Source organism: Quercus lobata, chromosome 2, assembly GCF_001633185.2.
Source record: "Quercus lobata isolate SW786 chromosome 2, ValleyOak3.0 Primary Assembly, whole genome shotgun sequence".
Lineage (NCBI taxonomy): Eukaryota > Viridiplantae > Streptophyta > Magnoliopsida > Fagales > Fagaceae > Quercus > Quercus lobata.
Genome location: NC_044905.1, coordinates 96,621,006 through 96,646,498, shown reverse-complemented (window position 1 = coordinate 96,646,498; position 25,493 = coordinate 96,621,006). Strand labels below are relative to the sequence as shown.

General features: G+C 33.8%; 2 protein-coding genes across 2 annotated transcripts; both read left to right on the top strand.

Annotated features, from left to right (window-relative positions):
* Nucleotides 1–6,076: 6,076 nt before the first annotated feature.
* On the top strand, nucleotides 6,077–8,481 carry LOC115977710. Its single transcript, XM_031099734.1, has 2 exons — nucleotides 6,077–6,106; nucleotides 7,696–8,481. Exon 2 carries the CDS (start codon nucleotides 7,703–7,705, stop codon nucleotides 8,273–8,275), a length of 573 nt encoding a protein of 190 aa, XP_030955594.1. The 5' UTR covers nucleotides 6,077–6,106; nucleotides 7,696–7,702; the 3' UTR covers nucleotides 8,276–8,481.
* An 11,636-nt stretch (nucleotides 8,482–20,117) lies between these two features.
* Nucleotides 20,118–21,917, top strand: LOC115973965. The gene has a single exon (XM_031094200.1). The coding sequence runs from the start codon at nucleotides 20,118–20,120 to the stop codon at nucleotides 21,915–21,917; it is 1,800 nt and encodes a 599-aa protein (XP_030950060.1).
* Nucleotides 21,918–25,493: the final 3,576 nt, after the last annotated feature.

Genomic DNA, 25,493 nt, shown 5'->3' with positions numbered 1-25,493 from the left:
CCAGAGCCAGTTTGCTTTGCCTAAAATGTTGGTGGTTGGTCATTTCCTTATTTCTTCTTATTTGCTCTCCTAGGAACTCGTATCTGAAAGTTTATTCACTGACTTTCTACTCATAGAAGCTCGTTTCTTAGGACAAATCCAGATTCTCCTCTAAGGTCAATGTTGCATGATCTTCTTCCAATGCTTTAAGGAACATTTCGAAGGTCCTAGGACCTTGATGTTGACTTCTCTAGGTTTGGCCTTTTCTAGAAATGGGGTGGATTCCTCCTTGCTAATGGTGGACTTGAAAAGCCTCTGATTGTCCTTCCTCTTACTCCATGTCCTCTGCCTTGCCCGAGGTCCCTTGGTTCCTTCACCGGGTCTTGATCTTGAAGCCATCACTTGTCCCTATCACTTCTTCCTACCTCCTAGGAACTTGACTTTAACAAGACTTCCCACAATTTCTTTCCTTTTCAAAGTGGGCATGGCTAGTTCCTAGACTATTTTTATTGGATAACAATAGAAAGAAAGTTTTTTTTTTCCTCCCTTATCATAACAATCATACATTAATCACATAAAAGGGGCTTGTGGACTTCCACATGTCACACATGCATGAGAGCTTGAGATTAGTGAATTTTACATGTCACACATGCATGAGCTATAACTTGATGATAGTGGGATACATGTGTCACTTGTGTGTGTGTGTTAGAATTTAGCGGGATCCAAATGGCTTCATTGAGTGGCCACCAAGATGTGCATGTGAATTTACCAAACATGAAAGCTTGGTGATAATAGGTTGAATGTGAATTTATCTAACTATTATTTATTAAAACAATGACAAATCAAAGATTATGTACTCCAAAAAAGTGAAAAATGAATCAAAAAGAAAGAAAAAAATAATAATGAAATTATAAAGAAAAATGAATGTAAATAAGAAAAAATCCAGAAATTCCTTACTTGGGCAAGATGTGTACACTTGATTGAAAGAGAGAGTAAACATAAGAAACTCTTACAGTTTCGCTTAGCACAATTTCAGATATGTAACTGTTGGTATCTTTTTTGGATAATGACAGAAAGAGAGAGCAAATATAAGTACTTCTTACGATTTTGTTCAATGCAGTTTTAGAAATGTAACCTCCGGTACCTTTATTGGTTAACAATAAAAAGAGAGTTCTTTTCTCCCTTATCATAACAATCATACATTAATCATATAAAAGAGGTACTGGGCTTCCACATGTCAGACATGCATGAGATCGTGGTATCAATGAATTTCACATGTCACACATGCATAAGCTATAGCTTGATGATAGTGGGATACAGGTGTTACTTATGTGTGTATGTGTGTATGTGTTTGGTTTTAGTGGGATCCAAATAGCTTAATTTAAGTGGCCACCAAGATTTGCATGTGACTTACCAAAGATTAGAGCTTGGTGATAATGGGTTGCATGTGAATTTACACAACTATCATTTATAGAAAAAGTAACAAAACAAAGGTTATATTCTCTAAACAAATGAAAAATGAATTAAAGAGAAAGAAAAACAAAGAACAAAATTATAAAGAGAAATTAATCTAAATTAAAAGAGGGGAAAAAAAATCAAGAAATTATATTTAGTTGCCAACAAGCATTGAATGGGCAAGACTTGTACACTCAACCGAAAGAGAGAGTAAACATAAGCAACTCTTACAATTTCGCTTAGCATTGTTTCAGAGATGTAACCGCTGGTTTCTTTATTGGATAATGACAGAAAGAGAGAGTAAATATAAGCACTCCTTACAATTTCGTTCAAATGTGATTTTAGAAATGTAACCTCCAATTCCTTTATTGGATAACAATAGAAATAGTTTTTTTTTTTCTCCCTTATCATAAGAATCATATATTGATCATATAAAAGGTTCTAGTGGACTTCCACATGTCACACATGCATGAGGGCTTGGTGTTAGTGAATTTCACATGTCACACATGCATGAGCTATAGCTTGATGATAATGGAATACATGTATCACTTGTGTGTGTATGTGTGTGTGAGGTAGGTTTTAGTAAGATCCAAATGGCTTAATTTGAGTGGCCACCAAGATGTGTATGTGAACTTACCAAACATGAAAGCTTGGTGATAATAGGTTGCATGTAAATTTACCTAACTATGATTTATAGAAACAATAGTAAAATAAAGGTTATGTCCTCCAAACAAATGAATAATGAATCAAAAAGAAAGAAAAACAAAGAACGAAATCATAAAGAGAAATTAAACTAAAAGAAGGAAAGAAAATCAAGAAATTCTTTTGTTACCAACAAGCATTGAATGGGCAAGATTTTTACAGATGACCGAAAGAGAGATTCAATACAAGCAACCCTTACGATTTTGTCCAGCGTGATTTTAGAGATGTAATGGCTGGTATCTTTATTGGATAACAGTATAAAGAGACAGTCAAAATAAGTACCTCTTACAACTACGTTTACCATGGTTTTAGAGATGTAGCCTTCCTTTATTTGATAAGAAAAGAGTTTTTTTTTCCCTCTATTATTCTTACATGACTTTTAAATATAAGCACCCCTTCATCTCTTTTTGTTATTTTATTCAAGAATTTTTTTTGAGTTGGCCCATGAATACTCACCCACAAATTATGCAATTATTGACATTTTCTCTAGTGGCCCTGGAAGTAGATTTCTCAAGATAATTCAAGTATTTTGATGTCACCATTGGGAAAGATATATAATAAAGGTTTTTGAAATCACTAACACAACTTACAATAGTAGTATTTTGGAATTTTAATAATGGTTCTAAGCATCATTAGAAGTTTTTTTTTTTTTTTTTTTTTTTTTTTTTTTTTTTTTTTGTGTGTGTGTGTGTGTGTGTGTGTGTGTGTGTGTATAGTGGTGACTTGTTGATACGTTAGATTATTATTATTAAATTTGGTTTTTAGAAAGAAAAAAAAATTGGTGTTGTGACATGATCATATGCATGTGTATAATTAGAAAACTCTATTGTATTTAGTCAAGACAAATTATTATAAATTATTAAATTTGGTGTTGTGACATGATCATATGCATGTGTATAATTAGAAAATTCAATTGAAATTTGTCAAGACAAATTATTATAAAGCAATAATTTCTGCTAACCTCACCTTTTTTGAGTGAATTTTTATTTTATTTTATTTTATATATTTTTTTTAAGTTGACCTCAAATCGGATCAGAGTACCTTATATGCCATTGAGCTATATTCTAACCTTGTATTCTAAGTTTCTAACGCAATCACATAACAAAAATATCCTTCATTGCTTCAAGTATTGCTACTGGTTTCTCAAAAAAAAAAAAAAGTATTGCTACTGAACTTTGACTTAATTTATACTACCACCGTTGGCTGTAGTTCCACCCTTGAATTCATGTAACATAATTGGAGCTCTCTAACTTGTTCAAGATAGAATTCCCTTATTTTTATAGTGTATGCACAATATTGAATCTCCCAAACTTTCAAAACTATATATCTTGTATTCTCTATTTTGTTTTGTCATTATGATGCATTGTTTCTCACAAATATGCCTCTCGATGATGAATGATTAAGTGATTTGCCTATATAGCATTATCCTCCCTTCACTTGCATTTACATAGTTATATTTTGTGTTTTCTTTTATTTTTCCATATTTTCACATTACAAGAATTTTGACTACTCCTAGTAATGAAAATATCGATGACGACCAAAATGTCATCGCTACTAAGTAAACATCATATTGGTGACAACTAATTGCTATCACTAATAGATTGTTGTTAATAAATACGATGGAATGAAAAAAATTCACCAGAAGATATTAGTGGTGATAAATTAATTTTTAGTGACAATAATAGTCATTGTTGATAATCATTTAGGGTGTGTTTGTTTGGAGGTAAAAGAGGGAGGATGAAAAACTTTAAAGAGAAAATAGGAGAGAAAATGAATTTGTGTGTTATTTGGTTGGGAGGAGGGAAAAGAAAACTTTTGTGTGGGACCCAGACATTTTCCACCTGGGCCCACAAAAACTTTTCTCTCCAAAAAGGAGAGAAAACATTGAGGCCTGTTGTATGACAAAAATCCTAACTTTTTATTACTCTCACCTACCCCTCTCACTTTCCCACATCTTGCTCAGTTGATTTGCCAAGTTTGCCTAGTTTTTAGTGTAAGGGTCATTGTATTATTGAAAAGGCTAGTGGATAAATTTTTTTTTTTTTGGGAATATCTTCCTAGTTTACATAACAATGGTCATGTGGATTTTTTTTTTTTTTTTTTTGAAAATGTCTTCCCAATTAACGCATAATCAATTTTTGTTGCCCATAAATTTTAAATTATATATAATATTAAAGAAAAGTAATATAAATTTATATGTATTTGTTTAATTTTTATATTATTTAATGAGTGTAAATATATCTATTTCTTATATATTATATAATAAGGACATAATAGTTAATTTATATAAATTACATTTTTCATCTTTCCCTTTTTCTCTCATACCAAATAAAAGAATTTTCCACCCTTCTACTTTTCCACCTCTCCAACTAAATGCACATGAGGGGAAAACCAATTCTTTTCTATCCTCCCACTAATTTTTCATTCTCCCACTTTTCCACTCCTCCAGCCAAACAAATCCTAAGTGATGACATTGATCACTATTTATAAATGCTGTGTATCTTTTAACTTATGCATACTCATTATAATTTATAATATACATTTTTTAAATTAACCTTGCTAGGTTCCAATTTTTCTTTATTCTAAGATTTGGTAATGAACCTTTGGATATATATAAATATATATAATTAAAATGTTATGGTTTTAAAACTAGAGGGCTTTGAACTTAGTCTAACGTACTAATGTTTGAACTGAAGTTGAGTTTAATTAATTTAAACATACAAGGCTTATTAGTTCCATTTGATTAATTGGGTGAGAAAATCGTATCTCATTTGGAGCAAGTTTAGTGAAAATTATCATGCCTATCCCAAATAGTCTTTGGTGAATGTACACCAAATTGCTTCGTTATTGAAATTTAATAAATTTTAGTGGTGTTATTTTATATTTTATTTTCCTTAAAAGTTAAAATAAGTGGCAACATCTAAATATTCTAAAATTGTCCCAAATTTCTATATTAAAAAAAAACAAAAATTTCAGGATCAATAAAAGGCCTTATCCTGTCAACACGCATCTCATAGTAAACTAGTCATCACCAACTTTAAGTGACTATATGGCATTGTTGCAAAAAGAGGTTTTCATGAAAAAAGAAAAATGAAAAATGTGACAACTGTTGTCATCGAAGTCCTTTTCCATGCAATAAAAATGTTGTTACCATATGTTTTACAAGAGTGCATGCCATTTGCAACAAGATTTAAAATTTTAATGGAAAAATAAAATTTCAGTTGAAGAGATTTGGTTTTTGGCAATGACATGTTCTTTGTCGATCGGTATAAGCTTTTGTGTTTAGTGACGATAATTCTCATTTCATTGCTAACACTTCTAGCAATACATTGTTTTAGTTTCATATGACAATTCACATTTTTCATAAAATATTTGTGATATTTTCACCTTGCATTGTTGAATCTCATCTCTTCATAAATTCAACTTTGAAACCCCTACTTATAGTAAGATTAACTATTATTTCAATCTTTTAACCTATTAAGGTTTTAAATTTTCCTGCTTATTTTCACGATCTTTTTCTAAGGAATGTCCATAATTCTTTAATTGTGATGCATTACTATCACCATTTTCATTGCCAAATGGAAATTGTAATTTGCAAGATAATTCAGGACTTTCTTTTTCTCTAATGTTTTCTGGATTTTGCACACTTTCTTACATTATGTTTAATTGGACAATCATCTATATATACTTTGCCAAATTTGAGATATTTAATTTTGCACTTGTGAGAGTAACAACATTTACCTTGTACACATTTTATGCAAGGAAACACCATACATTGTCTCTTTTTAATTTTAATTTTTGTTTTTACCATAAATAAGTTGTAACTTAAAAAATTTAATCAAGGTTAACTTGAATATTAACATTTGTGTAAATTGGCGGAGATCTCGATGTAGACTGAATTTAAAAAGCCTTCTTCTCACCATTCATGCAAGTTAGGTGAAGATCGCGTGGTTGTTCTGCTCTGTTCCAGGTGAGAACAATTCTACATAGTAAGGGTTTATAAGGGAAGTTATTTTTGACAATTCTCCTTGATCATTGCTAATAATTTTAAGCATTCATATCCTTAGTTGATTTCTTAGTTTTGCCTTTTGATATCTCAATTGATCTTTTGTGCCCCTAATTATGTAATATAATTTTTTCCCTGAATGGTTCAATTATTTAATATTTGCTCTTAAATTATTCAATTAAGTAGTGTAGTTTTGCCCTTAAATGGTTTAGTTGTTCTCACCATTTATGCTAGGTGAATATCTGGTGGTTGTTTCTCATTTTCAGGTGAGAATGAACTACATAGTTAGGATTTGTGAGGAAAGTTATTTCAGACAATTTTCCATGATCTATATATTGGCAATAATTTTAAGCATCCATATAAATACTTTAGTTGATTTTGTCATATTTTGTCTTTTGATACTTCAATTGATCTTTTGTACCCATAATTATTCTTTTATTTATTTATTTATTTATTATGTTTTTTATTTATATAAGATAAAAATTCTACTTTAATATAATCTAAGTATATATGTGTGTAAAACTCCCTCTTAGAGATTTAAACCTTGTCTATTGCCCCTCACCCCACAAGAATTTTATACTTGTGGAGTGACCACCACACTAAGGATAAACTCCACAGAAAATTATAGGTCTTTTTTTTTTTTTTAAAAAAAAATTTTAATTCATTTTTTTGTAAGGAAGTCCTTTTCGTTCAAAGTTGAATTTTGCTATAGTGAGCTCCAACTCAACCGTCACGTCTCTCATTCCAAATGTGGTTCAAACAAAGATTGCAATTTCCAATTTTAAACATGATTGACTTGGACAGAAACCCAAAGTAGATTTTTAAGTAGTTAACACAAACACTAGGTTTCAGTTTCATTTTAGTCTAGCTAGAAATTTTAAGTATATTGTCGACAGGGGCGGCTTGATGCATTTGGGCGCCTAAGGCGAAAATTGATCATTTTTTTTTTAGATGCAAAATTACTACTAATTAAAATGAACTACGAAGAATTTTTTCTTTTTTTAGAAATTTTATAAACAAAAAAAATTTGACAAAATTTTTCATATTTGTTGATGTGGTAGATTGATAGTGGTAAGTAAAACAGTTGTGTTAGTGGTAGACTTAGATGAAAACTAGTAAAAGTTTGCTAACTAAACTCTTATTATTATTATTATTATTTTTAAAAGTGCAACATTCACAATATTTTTTTATAACAAATCCTAGATTTTAAACTGCTTTTTGTTTTCTATTTGAAAATATCATTATAATTATTTTTTTGCCACCAATAATAGGCTATAATAACCTGCTACTTACCATTAGTTGTAAAAATGTTGTGAAAAATATTGTGAACGTTGCATTTTTCACTATTATTTTATTTGTTTTTCATCTGGTAAAAAAAAATTATTTTATTTATTGATTATAAATAACCCTATTGATTAAAATTTAGGGGCCTTTTTTTTACTTGGGACCTTAGACGACCGAATTTCTTACTCCACCGTTTAGGCCTGATTGTCGATTATTGAATTATTATTAACTCGTAACACGAGAAAGCTTATAAATGTTTATGTAGCTAGGTTCATAATGAGGAGACAAAGACTGACTGATATAGCTTGGCAATACTGCCAAATGATTGATGGAAACCATTGTCATGTTCGTTGCAATTTTTGTGGACACACCATGTGGGGTGGCGTGAGTCGTCTCAAGCAACACCTTGCTCAAAAAAGAGGAGATGTGATTGCATGTAACAAGGTCCCTCACGATGTGATTAAGCTGATGCAGGAACATCTTATCGAGCTCTCACTTAAGAGGGAGAGGATCGAAAGGATGAACCGAGAAAAGTTGGAGGGTATAAAAAAGATGTACGCTGAACCTCATGCTCCACCACATGAAATTCCTAATACAGAAGAGATGGATGCAGAGGAGAAAGCTTCAATCGAGCAAGCTATCAAAGAAAGCCTCGAGACACTTCAGATGGAAAAGGAGAGAGCTAAACGTGATGCTGATGAAGAACTCGAGGCTGCTTGCCGTGAGAGTATGCAGTATTACAGGGAAGAGTCAAGGAGGCGTGGAAAGGGCTCTAGCAGTTCTCGACCTGGACCATCATCTTATTATGAGATTATTGACCATGACGACAGTGATTTCAGCTTCGAATAAGCTGATGTGTTTCTTTTAAGAGTAAGGTTTGGACAAGAGCATCTGCATAAATTACCAAATACTTTCATGAGCTGAAGTTATCTAGAAACTTTATTAATTACTAGACAACGTATATTTTAATTAACCATGTTTGAAGCATGTTTCTTTGTGATATGGTTGCATCAAATCTCACATACTCATTGTGGTTTATCTTATAGATATATAATTTGTTGTTTTGCTAAAATTCAATTTAATCCCTTGATTTTTGCTTTAATTTTTAAATTAGTCACTAAGATTTAATTTTTATCAATTTAGTCATGTAGTCAAAAGTGCAAAACTTAGATACAGTACTTAGGTGTTATTCCTTAATTCTCTTAAGATTCTGCCATGTTAATTTCTTCTCGTAAGATAAAACTGTATTTTTTAGTTAAGTAGTCACATGACTGAATTTTAAGAGAAGAATTTAAGGAACAACACTTAAGATACTATACTTAAGTTTTGTCATAGTCAAAATTAGTCTATGTGGCCCTTTTGTCCAAATTTGTTAGCAAACCACTTAGTTAAATTTTTTATTATTAACAATTTAACCAAAAACATTCATGAGTTTTTCTATTTAATAGATCTTGTTGTATGATAAGTATTAGTTTATATTTTAAAAACATGTTTATAAATGTTAAGGCTTCAATTGCTATTAGATTTGGACAAAAAAGACTAAATAGACTCATTTTTATAAAGCAGTGGACTAGGTTGAAGTAAAAGTCAATAAACTAAATTAAATTTTGGCTTAATTTTCCTATTTTCGTTGTCTCTATCTTTTTTTATAGGGTACAATATGAGATTTGCCAACCTATCCCCATAGCTTAAAATTCCTAAATTCCTTCGCCTAATATATATAAAACCCCAATTTGACTTTGAACCCTGATAAGATTTATAGAGGGCGCAAAAAATGCCACTAGCTCTAATTCTGATTCTAGTCTAATGACTTTTCATGTAAAAAAATTACTGATAAGCTTTTGTTGCATTTGTATGTGACGTTTTTCCCACAACAAATTTCTCACATGCTTGACACTTACCAAGGTTCAATGACTTTAGTCCCTTCAAGGGGGTACTCTTAGGCCTCGTTTGGGAAGAGAGAATTGAATGAAATGGAAAGGAATGAAAAGAATAATTTTATAATATTCTTACATTCCCTTGTTTGGGAGTTTTAATGGAGAGAATAGAAAGTCTATTCCCTTATTTGGGAGTTTAAGTGGGAAGGAATGAAATAAGTAGGAGGGAACACTTATTCCTTTCTATTCCCTTAAAATCTCAATTTTTCATTCCTTCGAAATTAGGAGGAATGAGAGGGAATGAAATTAGATTTAATGAATTTTTTACTAAAACTCCCCAAATACCCCTATATATTCAACAATTTATTTTAAAATAAGGGTCTAATTGTAATATTGTCATAAAATGATTCCATTTCCATTCTCTCCATGTTACTCCCAAATAAGATTACTTACGTTTCATTCATTTCCATTCTCTTATGATCATTTCATTCATTTTCATTCCCTTATGAACTCCCAAACGAAACCTTAGTGATGCTTCATGCTCAAAATAAGATCACTAAGTAGTTTGTCATGTGATAACTATTTGTAAACTAAATGAGCGATTTGGTTTAGTTTCATTCTAGAATTGCATCAATTCACACATGTGAACAGAATTCTCTCCATTAATTCAAATGGAGGAGAGAAAATCCATCCTTTTGCTGCCTTAATATTTCTTACTTTTTATTTTATTTTATTTTATAATTGTTCATATAGATTCATCTTCATTGTATCTATACCGTTGTCCTTCAGCAATTATTGGCTAAAATATCTTAATTTCAAAGAAATAAAACAAAAGAAGCAAATAAATTATGACTTACACATTTTCATCTTCAAGACAATCACATATATGTATAATATATTTATATTTATTATTATACTATATTACTAAATTTTCCCACCATTTTCCTCTTGCCGTGGAACCCCCCACCCCCCCCCCCCCCCCCCCCCCAAAAAAAAAAAAAAAAAAAAAAAAAAAAAAAAAACCATCTTCACATAGATAAATCAAGAGGAAACACAATCTCTCTTAGACTTCTAGTGATTCTCCAATCTCCATGGCGCTTATAAGGGTCTTGCATTTTCTGCTCCTCCAAAGCACTAAAAACCCCGTAACCATTACTTTCATCAGCACCATCATCATCACTATGTTGGTCAAGTGCCAGAAATGCTTCCTCATATTTGACACTATTAATCTTCATTTGCAAAACGGTGCCTTTTGGCTCATGCCCTTTAAGAAGGCTAACCACTTCCTTCGTGTTGGATCGCTTATCAGGATCACTTCGCACACATAAAGAAGCAACTGCAATAGCTTGTTTCAGCTGAGTTTCATCAAAACTCCCTCTAAGGGTGTGTTTGGATAGAACTTATTTTGCTGAAACTGAAAACTGAAAACACTGTAACAAAATAATTTTTAAATGTGTGAATAGTATCGTGAAACCTATTTTTAATGAAAAAGTTGCTGAAAAGTGTAATTTGTGGATCCATAAACAGTGCACAAATGCACTGTTCACGGACAAAAAGTCAACAAGTGCGGCTAAAAAAAAAAAAAAACAGCTGAAACGCATGAAACGCTAAACGTGGACGCAGAAGCTGAATACAAACACACACTAAGTTTTGGATCAACAAGATCTTTGAACCTTCCATTGGTTTTGAGCGGTGCAGCCCATTCGGTTATTGTCCTCTTAACGCCTCCAGGGAGCTTTTCTATAGGTTTTCTTTTTGTTCTTTATATTTTTCTTCATTCCTTTTGTAATGCTTATCTTTGAACTCACCTGACCCATCAATTGCCTTTATAAATACTGGACCCCCATCTGATACAGCCATAACATTAATAAGAGGCCTCCTTTGTGGATCTGACCATCCATCAGAAACTATACTTACACCATTTTCAAGCCAAGAGTCCTTAATTGGTTTCAAGAGTCTTTCAACATGAGCTCTTTCCTTTTGCAAAAGTGTTGTCCTCAAAGCATTGTATCCAGGAGGAAGATAACCCGAAATGCTATGAGTAGCAGCAAATGCATAGGAACTACGATAATGTGGGTTCCTTGCAAAGTTAAACGGAAGCCCACCGGTGTAAAACATCCTAGCAATTCTACTATCTAAATCATGTCTAGCATTATTCTGAAATGCTTTCTCCAAAATAGTATTCATAGTCACCTTCCTCCTCTTAGCATTAACCGGATTTGTACTATGACTACTATCACTCCCTTCTTGTCTCCGAAATGGGGAAATAGGTATCCCACGGCCTGGGGGAGGTGGGGGTAAGGGAATTTGACTTCTCTGTTCTTACTCTAACTTATTAGCCTCAACTTGATCATGCATTCGCTGCATTTCCAACCTATGGCTCTTTGACACATTACGGCATGCTCTAATACCTTTGTCGGAAATTTGTAATAAATGAGCCTTAACCCTAGAATAGGATCCCATAAAAACTATATCACAATAGTTGCACTTAAAATATGTGTTTCCACCGGATTTAACAGATGCACCAGCCGGTTTTTCTACTTTAGTCACATACTGCCAAAGAGGAGATTCAGCATTTGACACTTCTTGTGAACTTTCTGTGCTATTAACTTCGTCCATTGTAAATTCAATAGATTCAATTTAACCTACAAATAATAACTATTAACTAAATAAATTAATGATAAATCAAACCAAGTTCACAGCAAGAAAACACAACAGCCAGGTTCACAACAAAAAAATACAAAACCACAGAACCAAAAAAACCATTTAACTCCCACAAATAACCTACAAATAATAACTATTAACACAATAAATTAATGATAAATCAAACCAAGTTCACAGTAAAAAAAATATAGCAACCAGGTTCACAGCAAACAAACACAGAACCCTTTAACTCCCACAAACCACAAATCACAAATCACATGTTAACAAAACCCTTTAACTCCCACAAGAAATAATTGAAAAAACAAGTAAAAAAACACAGCAAGCAGTCAAGGATATAAATTTTCAGATTCGGAGAGAAATTGTAAAGAACAAAGAATAAAAATTCAAGAAAAGAGCAGAGAGAAAGCACACCTGAAGGCTGAAGCAGTGCAGTGTGCACACAACACTCACAGAAAGCTCAAAACGCAGAGAATAGAGATGAGGGACGGAGCACAGTGACAGCACACAGAGAAGGGAGATGAGGGGCGGAGTGAGAGAGGGCCTTTGGGAGCTTTGGACGAAATGTGAGGGTTTGAGGGGGTCTGGGTACTTAGGTTTAGTCATACGGTGCGTTTTGCACCTTTTTTTTTTTTTTTTTTTAATTTCGGCCTGACTCGGCTGTTTCGGCCGATACGGCCGATACAGGCTGAGTCGGCCCGATTTCGGCCATGTCGGCGCCGATTTCGGCCACGTCGGCGCCGATTTCGGCCGTATTGGCGCCGATCTGAGCCGCGTCGGCCCGATTCAGGCACTGCCACGTGGCGGGACGCGGCACGGACGCGCGGTCTGCGGCGTCCCTCCCGCATCGCCGCGTCGGACGCGGGTGCGCGACCCTGGGAGCCGCGTCCGTGCATCCCAAGTTTTAAGCGGTGCAGCCCATTCGGTTATTGTCCTCTTAACGCCTCCAGGGAGCTTTTCTATAGGTTTTCTTTTTGTTCTTTGTATTTTTCTTCATTCCTTTTGTATTGATTCTAAGCTTTGCAATCAACAAACGCCATGGTAGGAAGGAAAAAGGATTGGGAACTCTTCCATTGTGTATTAAAAAAAAAAGAGTTATTTTTCTCGAGGATTATAGAATTGTAATATTTCCTAGCTAACAACTTAGACAAAAAACAAAGTATTTGGTATTACCTGGATATATTACCTGTGATGTAACCCAAAGACATAAAATAATAATTGGTAGACAAGCCTTTTGGTGGGTGGGAAGGGGAAGTTGAAAAATTGTAAATATCCTTTCTAATATATGTAAACTAGTGGTATCCCTTTCTTTTTGCTGCATTTTTTCATCTGCAATATAAATATACAATCAATACAATATATAAAAATGGAGAACTTAAGCATTGATTGAGCTGGGGTTATAGTCTGCCACATACCGAAATCAATGGCTTTAAGAGCATAAAATTGAGATGGTCTCCTATTTTGTCAAACTTAAAAATAGTAAGTGTAAAAAAAAAAAAAAAAAAGAAAAAAAGAAAGTTTAAAATTTCCACTTTTGTCACAATTTTTAACATGATAGGTCGTAATTTATGCATATTAAATCATAAAAGTCATACTAGTAGTGGACCAAGTGAAAGTAATGCTCTCATTAACAATTGCGAAAAAATGTATCTCTAATATTACTTATTAAAAATAAGTGGCTTTTTAAATATTATTTATTGTTATATATGTTTATTTTTGGTAACATAATATCACTAATTGATATGAAACTTACACAAAGGGGGAGAAGTAGAGGAGTCCATGTGATTTAGTTCATGGGAAGTAATTTGCTTTGAGTTGAGAAATTGTCTCAAATTCCTAATTTGCTTTGGTTTAGGTTTTCTTGGCATGGAAGGGTAGGATTTTTTATTGGGTGTGAGTGAAAATGTTTTTCCTTTATATGGAAAAAGGTTTCTTATTCAAGAGTAATTGGTTTGGTGGCTTTTGCCTTAAGGTTATCCTATATGGGGAGAAACTCCTAAAAAAACATGTAGTTTCTTGATAGAGTAGTTTTGGTATTTATCTATTTCGTGTGATAGAGTTAATAGGTGCATTGGAGTTTTGAAATTATGAGTTTGTGTGTGGATTTTGTATATGTTTGCGAGTTTTGCGAGTATTGTTATGTGAATATGTGAGTTGAATGTCTTAACTTGATGATAAGAGCAATCATCATAAAGTGGATATTGTGAATTGAATTTCCATAATATCTACCCAAATACATATATATATTGTTGGATATTTTTATAAAAAATATTATATTTATTTTAATACTCATTTATGTGAATTAAGGAAATCAACTATCCCTTACTGTCAAATACATTGATTGCTAAATTTTGAAAATTCAAATATAATTCAAAATTTGAGTAGCTATTGTCAATGGTTTTCATTAGGAAATCTCTGAAAATTAATGTGAATTTTAATACCATATATTGCCAACTTTTAATATACTTTTCTTTATAAACTTTTGCTTTAAAACTTTTCTTTTAATATATTTAATAGTAACGTTATAGATAGAAATTATCAGATATTGTACAACTATATATTTATATAATTTACCATTGATGGTTTATAGCATTACCTATTACTTTTCATTCTTGGTTATAATTATTGTGTATAGGCAAAGTTTCAAAGGAAAATATTATTTAATATCTAAAGGCTAGCCACGTTAAGGGCTGTTATTTTGTTTTTAATGGCATTCTAACACTAAAAGAAAAACTTGATTTTGGCTATTAACTTACCTCAACGTATATATGTACATTGGCAAAAAGTCTTGACCGGTTTATATATAATATATATAAAAAGAAAGCTATTGATCATACATTGATCTCAAAAACTTTATGACCATTTAAAGTTAGCAAACATTTTTATTCTTTGGCTAAGGACAAGCTACATGTCTGGCTCTATAATATGGAAAAAAAATAAAAGTTTCTAATATACACATTATTTTTGAATTACAAAAGTTATAGACTTTCAAAAAAACATTTTTATTATTATTGTCCTAAACACTTACCATCTATTACTTCTTATTACTCACAAAAATATTCTATCTTTTATTAAATTTTCTGGGAAAAGAAAGTACTATAAAAAGTTTATATCCTACGAGCAGTGTAAGCTCGCAAGGATAATCAGCAAAGATGGCTGGACTGTTGTATCTTGGGGATAATGTGCAGAAACTATTTGTCTAACTACATTGGATATACCGTAAATAACACGATTTGTCTCAAGACAGTGACTTGGTTCATACCTCATCTCCGCCATCTCTTTTGGTAAAATCAAATTGTATAATTTCTAAGGAAAAGTCAGGTATTATCTCTCCTTTATTTCCAACATATATAATTGTAATCCATATAGTTTATTTTGAATTTTGGTTGGTGAACATAAATTTAGAGTTGGGCCAACCATTATTAAATTTTTGTATATTGTAAACAATTTAATTTTTTCATGTGAATATGCCTCTGCTAACCTCAAATTACCACACTCTACTTTTAAACATGACAAACCAGAGATCACAGAGCAAAATACCGTTTTAGATTGCCAACATCTGACATCCAAAAATTATGCATCTAGCTACTTGGATGGAAGTACAAATTTCTTCTGTTTTTATTTTTTTTTAGGACCCCCTCCCTTTTGACAACATTTTCATTACAAATCTTAGATGGTAGGTTCTTATGGGCTATTACAAGTAGGCATGAAAGTAATTTTAGTGATGGATTTAAATTAAAAATCTGTAACAATCAGTCAACTAGGATTTGTTGTAAAAATATTATAAAAATGTTGTAAACATAACACTTCTCTAAATTTTACTCCCCTCCTCCCCATCCCTTTTTCCTGAGACTTAGGTTGGAGCTGGGACCTTAGCTTGCTATGACGTTGATTGTTATCCCATGCCAATCTTCGTTTTGGTACGTTAGGAACAGTAATGTTTGCCCCAAAAGAAATCAGTAATGACCCAATGTTGTGTGCTTGTACCATGGACCATGTTTGCCAAAAGACATTGACTGAGCTTTCTTCCAAATAAAGAATAGACCCAAGTCTGACATTATAGGCTTAGCGGAAGCGAGCCTGCTGCCCATAAATATCGAATAAAGTGTTGGGTCAGGCCTGAGCTTTAAAAGGAGGCCCAACCTTGGTCACTTAGTCTTTTAAGGCTGTACGTGTGCATGGAAATGTAGGACGCTTTAAGTTTAAGCAAATCCATATCCCAAAATGCCAACTCTATTATGTAACTCATCATTAATGTTACAACATTTTATATATTAGATTAATAATTTGAAAATCTTGTCATCAGATTAGACGTTCTCCTTTCTCAAAAAAGAAAAAAAAGAAAAGATTAGACGTTCTCTTTATTCTTAATGTACACAAATATTATTTAATAGTTTAACTGTTAAAGAATCCACTTATCCATATCATACATAATATTTAAAAATAAATAAGTAAATTTAAACTTCTTATAGATAATTTTTAAAAAAGAAAAAAAAAAGAAAAGGATCAGCAATACTTAGTGTCCGTTTGGCAAAAATTATTTTTGACAACTTATTACTATTCAAATTATTTTTACAATTATTTATAGGTCCCATTACACTTTTTGGTATTATTCATAGATTTCACTGTACTATTTCAGTTAACTTTCATCTTTATTTACAGTACTTTCAACAAAAAAATTTTAGTTTCAGTAAAATAAGCGGATCTCAAATGGACCCTTTTAATAAAAAACTACAAGGTTAGAAACAAGGGAAATTAAAATATTTGGAGAAATATATTCCATTCAAACTAACAAAGGAGAAGAATCTTTAACTCTCCTAGTTAAAGCATGAGCAATTATGTTGCCCTACCTCTTATGTATATGATAAGGAATAGTTCATAAACGAACTAGCTATAGACTTGGTGTCTTTTATAAGATGACCAATGGTCGAGAGAGGATCAGTATCCAAAGTAAGAGCCTTGTAAATAATCTCAGTCTCCTTCAAAGATAGAGTGAGAACTACCAATTTCTACCACAAATTGAACCGCCCTTCTAGCTGCTATCACTTCCACCATAACCACTGACGAAGGCAAGGATTTTTTCCGGAAATGGCAACCAAGACTTCACCCTTATCATTACAAAACACCACCCTATTACTAGCTTCATTAGTGTCTTCAAAAGCAACCACATCGATTTTAGTTTTAAACTCATAAACAGGGGTGTGTAGTGAACTTGCGAACCTGCCAAAACCGACCTGACTTAACCCAATCCACCAGGTTGGTGGGTTGGGTTGGGTCATGAAATTGTTTTTACAGTTGGTCAGTTTGGGTTCAGGTCATGAGATTTACAAATCCACCTAACTTGACCCAACTCACCTATGTTTAACGTATTTTTAAAATTTTAAAAATATATTATATAGTTTTGTTATTTAATTTTTGCCCATCTTCCTAAATAAAACCCAAGTCTTAAGTTCTTCTCATACATTTTGTGTTTGTTTAGTGTTATGCTCACGATTATTTGGTTATAAATTTGCTATTATTTGCGGTGATGTTATTCTAATACTCAATTTAATAATAATAATAGTAGTAATTAAAAAAAATTGTCCAATCTATGGGTCCAACTTGATTCACGTGAGTTGGGTTGGGTTAGGTTGAACCCTGTTATGGGTTGGGTTGGATTTTTTTTAACCAACCATGATAGGTTCGATTGAAAAAACTCCTCAACTCGACCCAACTTAACTCATACACACCTTTCATCATGAAGAACATGAGGTTTCCACTTCGTCAAGATTGGTTGAGGACGTGGTATATGGGGAGCTTTCCTTTTTTGAAAATCTGCGAGAAAAGTAGCTACCGACTCCAGAATTTTGAAAGGGGAGGTACAAGTTTCATTCACATGAATTTTGGGGCAAATAGCGTCACCCGCAATTTTCCTCCTCTATAGATTAGCTTTAGTTAGCAAAGCGTTTGAGCAGCCCGCGAAAGAAAGATTTTAACCTTACTAGGAACTCTCCACAGCCAGGACCAAAATTTATTGACTTCTGTATAATCTGAACTCGATGCAACCTCACTATCTACTTCACAAAGAAGTTGATAACTAGTTTTCACTGAATAAATACCAAATTTGCTTCTCGGCCAGAGTACATAGTCTTCTTGATGAGTGGTACAAAGGGAAATGGCTTTGATTTGTGTTGCTTCAAAGGGATGGAATTATTGGTCAATAAGAGGAGCATTCCACCAACCTGTATCTAGATCAATAAGTATAGCAACGGTTAAGTCATCTGCAATGTTTGCTTGAGGGGAAATAATTTTTTACTGTGACACCCCTGGAAGCCAACTATATATTGTGATAAAGTTTTTATTAATGCTTGATTATCTTGATATTTTACAAGTATTTAGAGCAAGAGAAAACAATGTAATCTAGTAAGTAGAATTTTCATATATATATATATATATATGTATATAAAGGTATCAAGTGATGTAACAATAATAAGAATTATATCAAATATTGCTTGAACTTAATTTGTGTTTGTGGGAGAGACAAAGCTGCTATATAGTGAAGGTTTATAATAATTTTTTCCTATCAGTTCATTGCATAATTTCATACTACTGTAATTCCTATTAGTTCAACTAGTCTCTTGTAATCAAAATGCTGCTAAGATTTGAATCCCAAATACATTAAAAAAACGATTAATTCTTGACTTAATGATAAAGAACAATTATTAATTTATTATCAACTGGTTGTCATAAATCCAAATCTTATAGTGTCAAACAATGTTGCCTATATAATGAAAGTCTATAAAAAAATTTCTTATTCATTTCATGGCATATTTTTATATTATTGTGGATTTTAGTTTACTTAATTAGTGAAATTTCTTGCAATTGAATAAGGAATTTGAATTCAACTCTTATCGATTAACACTAAAAACTAATTAGTGTTTTAGCCTAATAATAAAGAACAATGAACAATTATTATGGAGGGAATACTATAAACTAAAATCTTACTATATTTACCAAAATAATAATAATAATAATAATTGCATACAATGTGATACACACATTTAAAGCTTAATCATTATATGGGGTACTCTACACACTAAAATTCAAAAGCCAACCCAAATTTCTCCCATGAAAATTCTCGAATCAAGATAATAATCCACATGGTCCAATTCTAGCCAGAGACATAAACCTTATGAGTTATGACTTTCAAAACTTTCTATGGAAGAAAAAGGTACGACTCTTGGCTAGACCTAGATTTGTATAGATAATTATAACAGGAATGTTTTGAATTGACCTCAAGCACGTAATGCAGGTCACAATTATTGGTACGATCTGCTTTGAATCCACGAATTTTTTTTCTGTTTGAACAACCTTCAACCACAAGAACCCTGAAATAGATTTTTCGGAGATTTCCATTTATCGCTATATATAGTTGGATCACTTTAATTTGTCAAAGTAATAGTTTCTACAAAGTTTCTGAGGTAAGCAACATCTTTGATCTATTCAAATGAATAGAATGGGCGATTTGATTTGAAGACAGTTCATTACAAGGGGAATGTGCGATAATGACCCTAATGGATGTTGCTGTAATGGCACTGTCTATCTTCACGCTTTGTGCTATTTAAGCGTAAGGTGATTTGCACAATAATGTGACTTTTCTTCAAAAGAAAAATGCACCACATGTTCAGGTTAATTAGAAATGAGAGAAGAAATGCTACAAGAAATTAATGATGCATTCATATGAACAAAACTATATATGTCAATGATTTCATGCTTCAAACATATCAGAATTCAAAGAAACTAGAAGAGCTAACTGAATCACATCAGTCCAGAAGTCTAATAGCAGTGTAGCTGAAGCAGAGATCAACGACATGTAGTTTAAGAATAAAGGCTACCTGTAGTTTAATGCTAGTTAGTGAACACATGACTTGCACGTGTTTGCTTAGCTGTATTTTTCTGTTAGTTAGTTAGGAAGTTTGTTAAGATCAGATAAGTTAGTTTTGGGTTTGTTTTAGCTGCTTAAGTATTACTATATATATCTGTAATTAACACTATTATCTTAGATCAATACAATCATTTTTTCTCAATAATTCTTTTATGGTATCAGAGCCTTCTTGCTCTATTTTCTCCCAAAATTTCTAGGGTTTGTTCTTGAGAGTCTTGAAGCTTCGTCAATGGCGGAAGCAACGAATACTTCATCTTCTTCCTCTGTGCAAGATCCTGCACTTGTAGAGGATATCTCAAATCCTCTGTTTCTTCATCACGCTGAGAGTCCTGGAGCCATGCTTGTGTCCAAACCACTGATTGGTGAGAATTATCATGCTTGGGTTCGTTCAATGAGAAAAGCATTGGTTGCTAAGAATAAGTTTGGTTTTGTCAATGGTAGTATTACTCTCTCTTCGCCATTGATAAAAACTCCAGCAGCTATTGATGCTTGGATTCGATGTGATAACATGGTAGGTTCTTGGTTGATGAAGGCTGTGTCACCTCAAATTCGAGTGAGCATCACCTACAGGGATACTGCTCTGGAAATCTGGAATGACCTCAGGGATACACATTCTCAAGGAAATGGACCTAGGATTTTCCAGCTTCAGAAAGATATAGCTTCAATGTGTCAAGGTGATTCTTCAATCACCAACTATTTCACTCAATTGAAGCTTTTCTGGGATCAACTCCAGAATTTTAGGCCCACTCCTACATGTTCTTGTGGGAAGTGTACATGCAATCTGCCTCAGAAGATTGAAGATCTTCGTCTTCAAGACTCAGTCATGCAATTTCTGATGGGACTCAACGAGTCATATTCTCAGATCAAAGGTCAGATCTTATTGATGGAACCTCTGCCAACCGTCAACAAAGCTTACTCTTTATTGATTCAAGAAGAGAGGCAGAGGAGTGTAGGGATTGGAAATTCTGTTCACATAGAGTCTACTACTCTTGCAGTGAAGGGATCTGATGCTAATTCCAATCCTAATTTTCCTAATTTTCCTGCCTTCTTTGCCAATTCTGGTGTTTTTGGAGGAAAGAATTCCAAAGGTAGAGACAGACCTATATGCACTCACTGTGGGAAGCTTGGGCATATCATGGAGAAATGCTTCAAACTACATGGCTTTCCTCCAGGTTTTAAGCCTAAAGGCAAGAATTTTAGGGTGAATCAAGTCAATGTTCAAGAGGCTTATGCAGATGATGATCATACCTCTGCTAATTTTCCTTTCACTCAAGAACAATGTCAGCAATTTTTGACTATGTTGGGGACTCAAATGCAAGCTGCTCATCTTAATTCTGGTGGCAAGGAAGCTCAGTTCAATATGGGGAACAAGGAAACACACATGGCTAACAGTGTGATCAAGCCTAATCCATCTGTAACTTCTTCTTCCAGTGGCATAGATGCTCTCACCATGGCAAGTACATTTAGTCATACTTGTTCTAATTTGAGGCATTCAGTTTTTTCTGCCCAAATCACACATAGAACTGCTTTTGGTGGTAATGTTTGGGTTATTGATACTAGAGCAACAGACCATATAGTGTATTCTATTAATCTGTTGACTGATTTTACTGCTGTTAATTGTGTGGTTGCTCTTCCTAATGGTGAAACTGCCTTGGTAACTCATATTGGTTCTATATGCCTCTCTGAAAATCTTGTCTTAACCAATGTGCTTTGTGTCCCATCTTTCTCGTTCAACCTATTATCAGTTAGCCAGCTCACCAAGAAAATGCATTGTTGTCTCATTTTCTTGTCTACCTTCTGTTTCATTCAGGACCTCAATTGCTGGAGGACGATTGGTGTGGGTGAAGTTCATGATGGGTTGTATCTTCTTCAACATAGCCCCTCTGATATTTGTGCCATTCCAACTCAGTCCCAGGCTATTCCAAGTTTTCATTCTGTTTTCAATTCTGTTTTTCATTCCATTTTTAGTCCCAATAAATCTCATGTTGTCAATAATGTCAAAGTTCCTTTTTCTGTATGGCATTTCTAGACTTGGGCATCCCTCTGATGCTAAGATTTCTGTTTTGAAAAATGTACTTCCTGATCTCAATTCTGTCTCTAATAAAATCTATGAAATTTGTCCTCTAGCCAAGCATAAAAGACTTCCTTTTCCTTTCCATAATCATGTCTCTGAATTTCCCTTTGATTTGATACATTGTGACATATGGGGTCCCTATGTGGTACCTACTATTGCAGGTCACAAATATTTTCTCACCATTGTTGATGATTGCACTAGATCAACTTGGGTGTATCTTATGAAATCCAAGTCTGAAACCAGGTCCTTATTACAGTCTTTTTATACCATGATTAAGAATCAATTTGGTAAGTCTATTAAGGTCTTTAGGACTGACAATGGACTTGAATTTCAAATGAATGAATTCTTTAAACTTCATGGTATCATTCACCAGCACAGCTGTGTTGCTACTCCACAACAAAACTCTGTTGTGGAGAGAAAACATCAGCATATACTCTGTGTTGCTAGAGCCTTAAGACTTCAATCAAATATCCCTATTGCTTATTGGGGTGATTGTATCCTCACTGCTGTTCACCTCATCAACAGACTCCCTTATCCTCTTTTGAACCACAAATCCCCTTTTGAGCTTCTTTATAATAAACTTCCAGATTATTCCCATCTCAAAGTGTTTGGTTGTTTGTGTTTTGCTTCTACTCTTTCTCACAATAGAGGCAAATTTGATCCTAGGGCTCTTAAGTGTGTCTTCTTGGGTTATCCTTTTGGGGTTAAGGGTTATAAACTTTTAAATTTGCAGACTAGATCTTGTTTCATTTCTAGAGATGTTCTTTTCCATGAATCTGTGTTTCCATTTCAGTCTCTTCCTGCTTCTGCTCCTTTATCTCAATCTGATCCCCTTTTTCATGATTGTTTTCCTGATGCTCCACCTCTTCCTATCACTGATTCTATTCATCACTCTACTCCTATATTAGATACCTCTGTTCATGTTGATTCCACCATTCTTGAAGAACATTTTGTTGATCTTCCTGAGGAGTTGTCTGTTTTTGTTCCTAATGACATTACTATTCCTCTCCCTGACCTTCCCTCTTCCTCTTTGTCCACTGATTCTGTCCATGCTCTTCCCTCTCTTCCAGCTGGTCCTATTCCAACCACTCTTGGTCCTAGGAAGTCTACTAGAATCTCTAAGCCACCTGCTTACCTTCAAGCTTACAAGTGCCATGCTGTTTCCACCAAATACCCTATTGCCAATTATGTTTCTAATCATAAACTTTCTCCTTCTTACTCTCATTTTTGCAATAGTATCTCCCAAATTCCTGAACCTCAGTTTTACCATCAGGCAGTTGGTGATCCTAATTGGGATGCTGCCATGGCAGCCGAAATTCAGGCTTTAGAACTTAATAACACTTGGTCTCTTGTTCCTTTGCCTCCACATAAAAGGGCAGTTGGATGTAAGTGGGTATTCAAAATCAAGTACAAGTCAGATGGTAGTGTAGAGAGGTACAAGGCAAGGTTAGTGGCCAAAGGTTATACTCAACAAGAGGGTTTAGATTATACTGAGACATTTTCTCCTGTTGCCAAGATGGTGACTGTCAAACTCCTTCTATCTTTGGCTGCTGTGCAAGGCTGGACTCTCCATCAATTGGATGTTAACAATGCATTTCTTCATGGTGATTTGCATGAAGAAGTGTATATGTGTCCTCCTCCAGGCCTGCCCAGCAAGGGGGAGCTTGTGTGCAAGTTGAACAAGTCATTGTATGGCCTTAAACAAGCCTCAAGACAATGGTATTCAAAGTTTTCAACAACTTTACTGCAACATGGTTTTCTGCAGTCTAAGGCAGACTACTCTTTGTTCACCAAGCACTCAGGAGCTTCTTTCATGGCACTTTTGGTATATGTTGATGATATACTTGTTGCCAGCAATGATCCTCAATCTGTAGCAGACCTTAAGGTTCTCTTAAATAAGGAGTTCAAGTTGAAGGATCTGGGCAGTTTGAAATACTTCTTGGGTTTGGAAGTGGCTAGATCTGAGAAAGGCATCTCTTTATGCCAAAGAAAGTATGCTCTTGAAGTGATCAATGATGTGGGAATGCTTGGGTGTAAGCCTGTTAGAACTCCCATGGAGATAAATCTCAAGTTAAGCAAAGATGAAGGCAAGTTATTGACTGATGCTGGTATGTACAGGAGACTGATAGGCAGGCTGCTGTTTCTTACCATTTCTAGGCCTGATATCACCTACTCAGTACACAGGTTGAGCCAATTTATGTCTAAGCCTAGAGAGCCTCATCTTAGGGCAGCCTATAGAGTGGTTTAGTATCTTAAGGGTACCTCAGGACAAGGGTTGTTCTTCTCTTCTCAATCCTCTTTGCATATCAAAGCATTTGCAGATGCTGATTGGGCTGCATGTACTGATTCTAGAAGATCCATCACTGGTTACTGTGTGTTTCTTGGTGACTCTCTTATTTCTTGGAAGTCTAAGAAGCAGAACACAGTCTCAAGATCCACGGCAGAAGCAGAGTACAGGGCCATGGCTGTTGCAGTATGTGAAGTGACATGGATCCTATATTTACTTAAGGATTTGGATATAAAACATAGTCAGGCTGCCTTGTTGTTCAGTGACTCTCAAGCTGCTATTCACATAGGAACTAATCCAGTGTTCCATGAGCGTACAAAACACATTGAAATAGACTGTCACATTGTTAGAGACAAAGTGCAGGCAGGAGTTATAAAGCTGATGGACATTCGTACCCAATGTCAGATAGCTGATTTGTTGACAAAAGCTTTGAGCTGGAGTCAATTTTCTGGTCTTCTTACCAGGATGGGCATCTCCAATATTCACTCTCATGATGTCCATCCTGAGGGGGAGTATCAGAATTCAAAGAAACTAGAAGAGCTAACTGAATCACATCAGTCCAGAAGTCTAAGTAGCAGTGTAGCTGAAGCAGAGATCAACGACATGTAGTTTAAGAATAAAGGCTACATGTAGTTTAATGCTAGTTAGTGAACACATGACTTGCACGTGTTTGCTTAGCTGTATTTTTCTGTTAGTTAGTTAGGAAGTTTGTAAAGATCAGATAAGTTAGTTTTGGGTTTGTTTTAGCTGCTTAAGCATTACTATATATATCTGTAATTAACACTATTATCTTAGATCAATACAATCATTTTTTCTCAATAATTCTTTTAAACACTTCCATGCCATTTAATCTTTTCCAAAACATAGAATAACAGTCATTGTGTCCCTTCACTTATAATTATAGCTTTTAAATTTGTTATTGATTATGGTTTAACGTCAACGTAGGCCAAGCTTTGATAAGGAAAGTTCATCTAATTAATTATAAATAGAAACTTTTCTCAAAAAAATTCATAGATAAGAAACTCCACGAGCTTTAAAGATAGAAAGATGCTTTTCGTTTACAAATTTTGAGTTCTATCGTATGTCACCAATTCCATGCTCGCTATGTGGATAATATGAATGATGGGGTGCAATTATTAAAGCTCTTTCCAAATTTACACAGAAGCTCTTTTGTATTTTTGAAGAAAAGTGAGAGTATAATAATGGAGCATAGTCAAAAGAGATTTAGGCTCTCTTTCTCTTTA